At 57.0% G+C, this 11762-nt stretch overlaps 1 protein-coding gene across 1 annotated transcript; it reads left to right on the top strand.

The window, feature by feature from the left end:
- Nucleotides 1-3900: 3900 nt before the first annotated feature.
- Nucleotides 3901-9287, top strand: SPEF1 (sperm flagellar 1). The gene is made up of 7 exons (XM_048304613.1): nt 3901-4365; nt 4466-4577; nt 5781-5931; nt 7337-7385; nt 7495-7552; nt 8042-8123; nt 9031-9287. The coding sequence occupies exons 1-7, from the start codon at nt 4050-4052 to the stop codon at nt 9136-9138; spliced, it is 876 nt and encodes a 291-aa protein (XP_048160570.1). The 5' UTR covers nt 3901-4049; the 3' UTR covers nt 9139-9287.
- The last annotated feature ends 2475 nt before the right edge of the window (nt 9288-11762 follow it).

The raw sequence follows: 11762 nt of genomic DNA on the forward strand, positions 1-11762 counted from the left end.
CCCCCCAAATCAGTGGATGATCCCACTAATCCAGAGGGATGATCCCCGAGTCCAGGGGACTCAGAGCCCCCCAAATCAGTGGGATGATCCACTAATCCAGAGGGATGATCCCCCTTATCCAGGGGACTCAGAGCCCCCCAAATCAGTGGGATGATCCCACTAATCCAGAGGGATGATCCCCCATTTCCAGGGGACTCAGAGCCCCCCAAAATCAGTGGGATGATCCCACTAATCCAGAGGGATGATCCCATATCCAGGGGACTCAGAGCCCCCAAAATCAGTGGGGTGATCCCACTAATCCAGAGGGATGATCCCCCATTTCCAGGGGACTCAGAGCCCCCCCAAATCAGTGGGATGATCCCATTCATCCAAGCACTTCAACCCCCCAAAGCCTGTGAGATGATCCCCCTTATCCAGAGGGGTTCAACCCCAAATCCAGTGGGATGATCCCTATTTGGGGTCTCAGAGTCACCAAAACCAGTGGGATGATCCCACTAATCCAATGGGATGAGCTCCCCCCTATCCAGGGGCTCAGATCCCCCAATCCAGTGGGGTGATTCCCCTCTCCAAGGGGTTCATCCACCTCATCCAGTGGGATCAGCCCCCCTTATCCAAGGGGTTCATCCCACAAAATCATCCCCCCTTATCCAGAGGGATCATCCCCCTATTTAGGGATCTCATCTCCACAAAACCAATGGGATCATTCCCCTTATCCAGGGGTTGAATCCCCCATATCCAGTGGGATCTCATCCCCCATATCCAGTGGGATCATTCCCCCTATTTAGGGATCTCACCCCCCATATCCAATGGGATCATTCCCCTTATCCAGGGGTCAAATCCCCCATATCCAGTGGGATCATTCCCCCTATTTAGGGATCTCATCCCCCTCTTCCAGGGGTCTCACCCCCCCCCCCCCCAAAAACAGTGGGATCATCCCCCTTATCCAGTGGATCATCCCCCAAAGCCAGTGGGATGATGCTCCTTATCCAGAGGATCATCCCCCCTTATTTAAGGATCTCATCCCCCAAAACCAATGGGATCATCCCCCTTATCCAGGGGCCAAATCCCCCATATCCAGTGGGATCATCCCACAAAAACCACTGGGATCATTCCCCTTATCCAGGGGTCGAATCCCCCATATCCAGTGGGATCATCCCCCTTATCCAAGGGGTTCATCCCCCAAAACCAATGGGATCGTTCCCTTTATCCAGGGGTCACATCCCCCATATCCAGTGGGATCTCATCCCCCAAAGTCCCAAATCTCCCTCCACCACCCCAAATCTGTCCCCAATTAAAGTTCCTCTCATCCCCTCCCCCCTGCGATATTTTGGGGCCCCCCAACTCCCCCCCCCCCCCCCCCCCGGGACATTTGGGGACCCCCCCCCTCAAATTCATCACGGCTGAGCAGAGAATAAATTGCTTTCAATGACACAAAAGGAGGCAAAAAACCCACCAAAATTACCCCAAAAATAACCCTACCCCAAAAAAAACAACAAAAATCCCTGAAATACCCAAAAAAACCTCCCTAAAAAACCCCGAGATACCCAAAACAAACCCAAACAACCCCAAAATAAGCCCCGAAATGCCCAAAAAAACCCAAAATACCCCCAAAATAACCCTCAAAAAGACAAAAAAAAAACAAAAAAAAACCAAAAAAAAACCCAAAAAACCCCAAAAAAAACCCAAAAAAACCCCAAAAAAACCCCAAAACCCCCCCAAAAAAAAACCAAAAAAACCCAAAACCCCCCAAAAAAACCCAAAAAAAAACCCCAAAACCCAACCCAACCCAAAAAAACCCCAAAACCCCCCAAAAACCCAACCAAAAACAACCAAACAAACCAAAAGAAACCAAAAAAACCAAAAAAACCCCAAATAACCCCCAAAATATCCCCCGCAAAAACCCAAATACCACACAAAAAACCCCAAAACAAACCCAAATAACCCCCAAAATAACAAAAAAAACACCTAAGAAACCCCCCCAAAAACACCAAAAAAAAGAAAACCCAAAAAACCCCAAAAAGCAAAACAAACACAAACGAACGTAAATAAACCCCAAAAAACTTAAAATACCAAAACAAACCCCCAAAACACAACAAAAAAAACCAAAAAACCCAAACAAACCCAAACGAACCTAAATAAACCCCAAAAAACCCCACAAACTTTAAAAACCAAAGCAAACTCCCAAAATACAACAAAAAAAAACCAAAAAAACCCAAAACAAAGCCAAACGAGCCTAAATAAACCCCAAATAACCCCCCAAAAACGTAAAAACCAAAACAAATCCCAAATACAACAAAAAAACCCAAAAAAACCCCAAAAAACCAAACCAACCCAAACAAACCCAAGTAACACCGCCAAAAAACCCCAAAAACCAAAATAAGCCCCCCAAAAACCCCAAAAAAAACCCCAATCCTCCCCAAAAAACCCAAATAACCCGCCAAAAAAGGGGGGGAAAAGGGGAATAAAAAGGGGGGGAAAGGGGGAATAAAAAGGGGGGGAAAGGGGAATAAAAAGGGGGGGAAAGGGGAATAAAAAGGGGGGGAAGGGGGAATAAAACGGGGGGGGAAAGGGGGAATAAAAAGGGGGGGAAAAGGGGAATAAAAAGGGGGGAAAGGGGAATAAAAAGGGGGGGAAAGGGGGAATAAAAAGGGGGGAAAGGGGAATAAAAAGGGGGGAAAGGGGGAATAAAAAGGGGGGGAAATGGGAATAAAAAGGCGGGGAAAGGGGGAATAAAAAGGGGGGAAAGGGGAATAAAAAGGGGGGAAAGGGGGAATAAAAAGGGGGGGAAAGGGGGAATAAAAAGGGGGGGAAAGGGGGAATAAAAAGGGGGGAAAGGGGGAATAAAAAGGGGGGGGAAAGGGGGAATAAAAAGGGGGGGAAAGGGGGAATAAAAAGGGGGGGAAAGGGGGAATAAAAAGGGGGAAAATGGGGAATAAAAAGGGGGGAAATGGGGAATAAAAAGGGGGAAATGGGGAATAAAAAAGGGGGGAATGGGGAATAAAAAGGGGAAAATGGAGAATAAAAAGGGGGAAAATGGGGAATAAAAAGGAGGGGAAAGGGGGAATAAAAAGGGGGGGAAAATGGGAATAAAAAGGGGGGGGGAAAGGGGAATAAAAAGGGGGGAAAGGGGAATAAAAAGGGGGGGAAAGGGGAATAAAAAGGGTGCGCCGAAGGCGCGCCGTCGTTTATATCAAAACCCATAGGCGGTTCCAGCCAATGGGAGCGCGCGGGAGGCGGGGCCATCGGAAGGATGCGGCGGTTGACTGGTCAGGAGGAAAGATTGGCGGGAGAGATAACCAATAGAGAGCGGGAAGGGCGGTGCCCAGGAGAGTGCGGAAGTGCTCAATGCGCAGGATCGCAGCGAAGGGGGAGCGGAGCCTGGTGATTGACGGGTGCAGCAGCCAATGGAAGGCGGGGATGGAAAGGGGCGGGGCTTAAAGCGCGGGGAGCGAGTGGGGCCAAAGGGGGGGGAGATGGAAGGACGGGATTTTGGGTCACAGCCTGGCCAGAGGGGACATGGCTGGGGGTGACATGGCTGGGGGAAGGGGCAGGGAGGGGGTGGCAGTTGAGACCCCCCCAGGGGGTCAGGTAGGGGTGGTAAAGAAAGGGTGAAACCCAAACCCCCCCCGTTTTAAAGCTGCCGTGCTCGGAGGAGGGGAAAGGCGGGGAAACTGAGGCGCAGCCACACGGGACTGGGGTCCATAACCCATCCCAGTGTCCATATCCCACCCCAGTGTCCATATCGCACCCCAGTGTCCATATCCCACCTCAGTGTCCATATCCCATCCCAGTGTCCATATCCCATCCAAGGGTCCATATCCCACCCCAGTGTCCATATCCCACCTCAGTGTCCATATCCCATCCCAGTGTCCATATCCCATCCAAGGGTCCATATCCCACCCCAGTGTCCATATCCCGTCTCCAGTGTCCATATCCCGTTCCCAATGTCCATATCCCACCCCCTTGCCATGGCAATAGGACGCTCTCCTTAAGCCTCTCCCCCGTTGCCGTGGCACTGAGACGCTCACTTTAAGCCCCGCCCCGTTGCCATGACAACAGAGACGCTCCCTGCAGGCCCCACCCCCGTTGCCACGGCACCGCGACGCTCCCGTGAAGCCACGCCCCGTTACCATGGCAGCAGCGACGCTCTCTGCAGGCCCCGCCCCCGTTGCCATGGCACCGCGACGCTTCCTACAGGCCCCGCCCCCGTTGCCATGGCACCGCGACGCTCTGGCCTGGCCCTCATGGCGGCCGCGGGGCCGGATCCGGGGCCGGACGCTGCGCTGGTGTCCCTGTACCGCTGGCTGGACACGGTGCCACTGTCGCGGCCGCGCAGGAACATCGCCCGCGACTTCAGCGACGGGGGTTGGCACTGTGGGGACACGGCGGGGTGGCACCGGGAGGCCGGGGCGGGGTGTCTGTCGCTGGTGATGCCACCCGCAGCGTGTCCCCGCTGTCCCCGCAGTGCTGGCAGCCGAGGTGGTGAAGTTCTTCTTCCCGTCCATGGTGGAACTGCACAGCTTCGTGCCCACCAGCTCCACGGCGCAGAAAGTCGCCAACTGGGGCCACCTGAACAGGTAGGGACAGGTGCCACCTCCTCCGTGTGACCCACCCCCCGCGGGGTGTCCCCACAGTGTCCCCACCTGTCCTGTGGGCAGTGTCCTCATGCTCGCCACGGTCCGGCAGCTCTGTGTGCCCACAGGGCCACCTTGCGTGCCACACTGGGGGTGGGTGTCCCCCCGTGTCCCCGTATCCCCCGGTCACCTCCCCAAGGGGCTTTATTGATCCCATCCCAGTGTCCATATCCCACCCCACTGTCCATATCCCATTCCCAGTGTCCATATCCCATTCCACTGTCCATATCCCACCCCAGTGTCCATATCCCATTCCACTGTCCATATCCCACCCCCGGTGTCCATATCCCATCCCAGTGTCCATATCCCGTTCCCAATGTCCATATCCCATTCCCAGTGTCCATATCCCGTTCCCAGTGTCCATATCCCATTCCCAGTGTCCATATCCCACCCATGGTGTCCATATCCCATCCTGGTGTCCATATCCCATTCCCAGTGTCCATATCCCACCCATGGTGTCCATATCCCATTCCCAATGTCCATATCCCATCCCGGTGTCCATATCCCGTTCCCAATGTCCATATCCCATTCCCAGTGTCCATATCCCATCCCAGTGTCCATATCCCATTCCCAGTGTCCATATCCCGTTCCCAGTGTCCATATCCCATCCCACTGTCCATATCCCACCCATGGTGTCCATATCCCATCCTGGTGTCCATATCCCATTCCCAGTGTCCATATCCCATCCCAGTGTCCATATCCCATCCCGGTGTCCATATCCCGTTCCCAATGTCCATATCCCATCCCCAGTGTCCATATCCCATCCATGGTGTCCGTATCCCATTCCCAGTTTCCATATCCCATCCCAGTGTCCATAACCCAACCCAGTGTCCATATCCCATTCCCAGTGTCCATATCCCATCCCCAGTGTCCATATCCCACCCCAGTGTCCATATCCCATCCCAGGTGTCCATATCCCATTCCCAGTGTCCCTATCCCATCCCAGTGTCCCTATCCCATCCCAGTGTCCACATCCCATCCCCAGTGTCCACATCCCATCCCACTGCCCATATCCCATCCCAGTGTCCATATCCCATCTCACTGTCCATATCCCATCCCAGTGTCCATATCCCATCCCCAGTGTCCATATTCCACCCCAGTGTCCATATCCCATTCCCAATGTCCATATCCCATCCCGGTCTCCAGGAAAGTGCTGAGTAAGCTGAATTTCCGCGTCCCGGAGGAGATGATCCAGCAGCTGGTCCAGAGCCGGCCGGGAATGGCCGAGCAGCTCCTGCAGCTCCTGCGGGAGAAAATCCAGGAGAGGCAGAGGCAGAGGAAGGGAGAGAATGGGAAGGTAAGGAATTCCTGGGAATGGGGAATTCCAAGGGTGTCCCATCCTCCCATCCCTGAGAGAGTCCCAGGAGAGGTTGGATGGGGCTTGGAGCAACCTGGGATAGGGGAAGGTGTCCCTGCGTGGGAATGAATGGGATGTGGACACTGGAATGGGATAAGGACACCGGGATGGGTTATGGACACTGGAGATGGGTTATGGACATTGGGATGGGATATGGACACTGGGGATGGGATATGGACATTGGGATGAAATATGAACACTGAGATGGGATTTGGACACTGAGGATGGGATATGGACACCATGGATGGGATATGGACATTGGGAATGAGATATGGACATCATGGATGGGATATGGACGCCATGGATGGGATATGGACACTGGGGATGGGATATGGACACTGAGATGGGATATGGACATCATGGATGGGATATGGACACCATGGATGGGATATGGACAGTGGGATGGGATATGGACACCAGGGATGGGATATGGACACTGAGGTGGGGTATGGACAGTGGGATGGGATATGGACACTGGGATGGGATATGGACACTGGGGATGGGATATGGACACTGGGATGGGATATGGACACTGGGAATGGACACTGGGATGGGATACAGACATTGGAGGTGGGATATGGACACTGGGAATGGGATACGGACACTGGGATGGGATATGGACATCATGGATGGGATATGGACACTGGGGATGGGATATGGACACTGGGATGGGATATGGACACTGAGATGGGATATGGACACTAGGGATGGGATATGGACACTGAGATGGGATATGGACATCATGGATGGGATATGGACACCATGGATGGGATATGGACAGTGGGATGGGATATGGACACTGGGGATGGGATATGGACACTGAGATGGGATATGGACATCATGGATGGGATATGGACACCATGGATGGGATATGGACAGTGGGATGGGATATGGACACTGGGGATGGGATATGGACACTGGGATGGGATATGGACATCATGGATGGGATATGGACAGTGGGATGGGATATGGACACTGGGGATGGGATATGGACACTGGGATGGGATATGGACACTGGGGTGGGATATGGACACTGAGGTGGGGTATGGACACCTGAATAGGAGAGCTGCAGAGGGACTGGGGCCAAGGCCTGGAGGGCCAGGAGGCAGGGAATGGCTTCCCAGTGGGAAAGGGGAGCTTGGGCTGGGATGTTGGGAAGGAATTGCTGGCTGAGAGGGTGGGGAGGGGCTGAGCTGGAATTGCCAGAGCAGCTGGGGCTGCCCCTGGATCCCTGGGAATGTCCAAGGCCAGGCTGGACACTGGGGCTTGGAGCCACCTGGGCTGGTGGCCGGGGTTGTCCCAGGTATCCCGGGTGCTCCAGGGGTTTTCCTGCCTCTCCCCGCAGCCCCCAGCAGAGCTGGCAGCGCTGGAGGAGGGCGGATACCTGGACACAGGTAGGGATCCCAAAAGGGATCTGAAAATCCCCCACTGTGACTTCCTGGGGTGCCTGGGAGGGGACAGCAGTGTCCCGGCAGGTGACCCCATCCCTGTGGGATTTTCCAGGCCATCCCAAGGTCCAGAGTGATTTGGGAAGGGGCTGCAGCCAGGAGAGGACTGACAGGTGAGGGCTGGGCAGGGAACAGGACCCTCTTGGGGTCAGAGGGTCTTTATGGGGTCACTGTGGGGGTCAGGAAGTCCCTGTGGGGTTTGGGTGTCCCCAAGGGTGTCCTGGGGGTCCTTGTGGGGGTTTGGGAGTCCCTGTGGTGGTTTGGGGGTCACTGTGGGAGTCAAGGGGTCCCTGTGGGTGTCTTGGGGTCACTGTGGGGTTTGGGGGTCACTGTAGTGGTCTAAGGGTTCTTGTTGGGGTCTGGGAGTCACCGTGGGGGTCAGGGGGTCCCTGTGGTGGTTTGGGGCTCACCGTGGGGGTCTGGGGGTCACTGTGGGGTTCGGGGATCCCCCTGGTGGCTCTGCGTGTCCCCGCGGCTCCCTATGGAGATCAGGACATTCCCATGGGATCGGGGGCCAGGATTTGGGGACCCCCCCCCCCCCTTCCCCTCCGGCCCTCAGGGGGGGTTCAGTGCCTGTCCCCACGTCCCCGTCGCCGCGCCAGGGAGGCGACAATCCCTGGGGACATGCGACAGCAGCTGGCGGAGCGCGAGCAGGCGCTGCAGCTGGCGCGGGACACGATCCAGGTGAGCCCATCCCAAATCCTGGTGGGAAGGACACTGGATGCGCGGGGACAGCTCGGGGGGACGCACGAGACCCTGTCCTGTCCCCCTGCCCTTCTTCCCGGCTTTTCCGTGTCTCCTCTTCCCGGCTTTTCCCAGCTTTTCACGGCTTTTCCCGATCCCTCCTTCCCGGCTTTTCCCGGTTTTTCCCTGTCCCTTCTTCCTTAAAATTTTCCGTGTCCCTCCTTCCCGGCTTTTCCCGGCTTTTCCCGGCTTTTCCCGGCTTTTCCCAGTCCCCTCTTTTCCCGGCTTTTCCCGATCCCTCCTTCCCGGCTTTTCCCTCTCCCCCTTCCCCTCTTTTCCCGGCTTTTCCCAGTCCCCTCTTCCCGGCTTTCCCCGGCTTTTCCCTGTCCATCCTTCCCCTCCTTTCCCTGTCCCTCCTTCCTGGCTTTTCCCGATCCCTTCTTCCCAGCTTTTCCCGGCTTTTCCCGGCTTTTCCCAGTCCCTCCTTCCCGACTTTTCCCGATCCCCTCTTCCCCCCTTCTCCCTGTCCCTCTTTTCCCTGCTTTTCCTGGTCCCTCAAATTTCCCCTGAAATTCGGGGTTTTTTTCCGCCGGAGATGTAAATATTGGAAATTCCATGGGCTATCCGGGGTGGGAAAAGCGGGATATCTGGGATTCCCATTTTTGGGGGGGAAGGGGGGGCTGCTCTTGGAACCCCAAATCCATCGCGTCTTCTCACCCACCTCAATTCCCCTCTTGGAAAATAAAACCCAAAATTCCCTCTCCCCGCATCCCCTGTGCCGGGAGGACCCCCCGGGGGATGGGTTTGGGATTTTGGGATTTGGGATTTGCGGCCCCAAATCCCTCGGGGATGGGTTTGGGATTTCGGGATTTGGGATTTGCGGCCCCAAATCCCTGGGGAATCCCAGATCCTGCAGGCCAAGGTGGGGCGGCTGGAGCAGCTCCTGCTCCTCAAGAACGTCCGCATCGACGACCTGAGCCGGCGGCTGCAGCAGCTCCAGGGCCAGCGGCGCTGACAGGCGACAGCGACACCGCTGCCACCACCGGGTGGCACCGCCGTGGCGGCCCGGGGCCAGCCCCAGTGGCTTCCAGTGGCTCCCAGTGGCTCCCAGTTCGCGCAGTTCCCGGCGCGGCTCCGGCTCTGGGATTAAAGTGTTGGATCTTGGCTGGGGTGAGAGCGGGAGTGAGGGGACAGCGGGGACAGGGGTGGGGACACTGTGGGGACAGCAGGGCGGGGATGGCACCGTGGGGATGGCACCGTGGGGACAGTGGGGTGGGGACAGCAGCGTGGAGGTGGCAGCGTGGGAACACAGTGGGGACACTGTGGGGGACATGGGTGTGAGGACATCAGGGCAGGGACATCAAGGTGGGGACACTGTGGGGACATCAGGGAGGGGACACAGTGGGGATGGCACCATGGGGATACAGTGGGGACACTGGTGTGAGGATGTGAGGGAAGGGGACAGCAGCATGGGGACATCCCTGTGGGGACAGCAGCGTGGAGGTGGCACCATGGGGACATCATTGTGGTGACAGCAGGGAGGGGACATCAGTGTGGGGACACTGTGAGGGACACTGGCGTGAGGACGTCAGGGCAGGGACACGGTGGGGACATCAGAGTGGAGAAATCAGGGTGGGGACATCAGTGTGAGAGGGGGGACACCAGCATGGGGACATCCCTGAGGGGGGTGGCAGTGTGGGGACATCACTGTGGGGACACTGTGGGGACTTCATGGTGAGGACATCAGAGTGGGGACAGGAAATTGGGGTTATCAGTGTGGGGACAGCAGTGTAGGGACACCGTGGGGACAGCAGGGTGGGGACAGGGAGGGGACAGCAGCGTGGGGACATCACTGTGGGGACATCAGAGTGGGAGGGGGGACAAGCATGGGGACATCAGAGTGGGGATGGCAGTGTGGGGACACTGTGGGGACATCAGAGGGGGACGGCAGGGACAGTGTGGGGACACCGTGGGGACACCGTGGGGACACCGTGAGGACACCGCAGTGGTCGCAGTGGCCGCTGGGATTTAATCCCTTCCCGAATCCCATTGTTTTTGTAATCCCCGAGCAAATCCGCGCCCGGTGCTGGGAGGTGACGGTGTCATCCCCCGTGTCCCCCCCAGGTGACATCCCCCAGCCACGGGGACACGGCCAGCGGTGGCTCTGGGGACCGTCCCTGTGCCAGAGCGGCTTTTTAGGGAAAAGCTGGAATTTCCGGCCAATGTGGGAATGGGGAGAGGGGGACAAGCCAGGCCCTGGTGTCCCCTCCCTTGGGGACAAGCCGTGTGATGTCACCGTGCCGGTGACAAGGACACAGCTGGGGCTCTGGGGATCCCTTGGAATCCAGATCCCGGTTTCCTGGGAATGTGGATCCCAGGTTTTTAAGTGTTCCAGCAGCTGGAGCAGCCCCCCGGGGGTGGCACTGTCCCCTCTGTCCCTCACGTGTCCCCTCTGTCCCTCATGTGTCCCCTGACCCCCCTGTCCCCCCGGCATTCCCGGGGGACAATCCTGGTGCTCTCCAGATGGGAATTGTCGGCATTTGCCGTGTCCCGGTGCCGGTCGCTGTCCCCTGTCCCCTGTCCCAGTGGGAAGGGACGCGGAGGTCGGGATGGGGACAGGAAGGATGGGGCTGGACATTCCCAGGCTGAGCAGTCACCAGGGAACGGGATGGGATGGGGTCCATGGGATGGGATGGGGTCCATGGGATGGGATCCGTAGGATGGGATGGGATAGGATCCATGGGATGGGATGGGATGGGATGGGATGGGATGGGATGGGATGGGAATGACATGGGAATGGGGATGGGATGGGATCCATGAGGATGGGATGGGATGGGAATGAGATGGGATCCATGGGGATGGAATCCAATGGGATGGGATGGGATCCATGGGATGGGATCCATGGGATGGGATGGGAATGACATGGGAATGGGGATGGGATGGGATACATGAGGATGGGATGGGATGGGATGGGATGGGATGGGATGGGATGGGATGGGATGGGATGGGATGGGATGGGATGGGGTGGGATGGGATGGGATGGGAATGAGATGGGATCCATGGGGATGGGATGGGATCCATGGGGATGGGATGGGATGGGATGGGGATGGGAATGAGATGGGATCCATGGGGATGGGATGGGATCCATGGGGATGGGAATGAGATGGGATCCATGGGGATGGGAGGGGAAGGAATTGGGATGGTTTGGGATGAGATGGATGGGATGGAGTCGAGATGGGATGAGATGAAATGGGAAGGGATTCAGGGAGGGGATTCAGGGAAGGGATTTAGGGAAGGGATTTAGGGAAGGGAAGGAAAAGATTCAGGGAAGGGATTTAGGGAAGGGAAGGAAAAGATTCAGGGAAGGGATTTAGGGAGGGGATTCAGGGAAGGATTCAGGGAAGGGATTTAGGGAAGGGATTTAGGGAAGGGAAGCCTCAGCCCCTCCCCCGCCCCTCCCCGTTCCCATGGCAACGCCCCCCGCGCCTCCCCCCGCCGCCCACAAGGGGGCGCCCCGCGGCACGCGCGCCCTGCCGCCATTGGCTGCCTCTCCCTTAGCCCCGCCCCTTAGCAACAGTCCCGCCCCTTGGTAACGCCCGGGAAGCGCTGCCGGGGGCGTGGCCTGGAGGCGTGACCGGC

The sequence above is a fragment of the Corvus hawaiiensis genome, chromosome 5 (assembly GCF_020740725.1).
Source record: "Corvus hawaiiensis isolate bCorHaw1 chromosome 5, bCorHaw1.pri.cur, whole genome shotgun sequence".
Classification (NCBI taxonomy): Eukaryota; Metazoa; Chordata; class Aves; order Passeriformes; family Corvidae; genus Corvus; species Corvus hawaiiensis.

Coding starts and splice junctions, on each gene's coding strand:
- SPEF1 (XM_048304613.1), top strand. CDS start 4,050: ATGACAACAGAGACGCTCCCTGCAGGCCCCACCCCCGTTGCCACGGCA. Junction 4,578..5,780: donor AACTGGGGCCACCTGAACAG/GTAGGGACAGGT, acceptor CCCGGTCTCCAG/GAAAGTGCTGAGTAAGCTGA. Junction 5,932..7,336: donor GGAAGGGAGAGAATGGGAAG/GTAAGGAATTCC, acceptor CTCTCCCCGCAG/CCCCCAGCAGAGCTGGCAGC.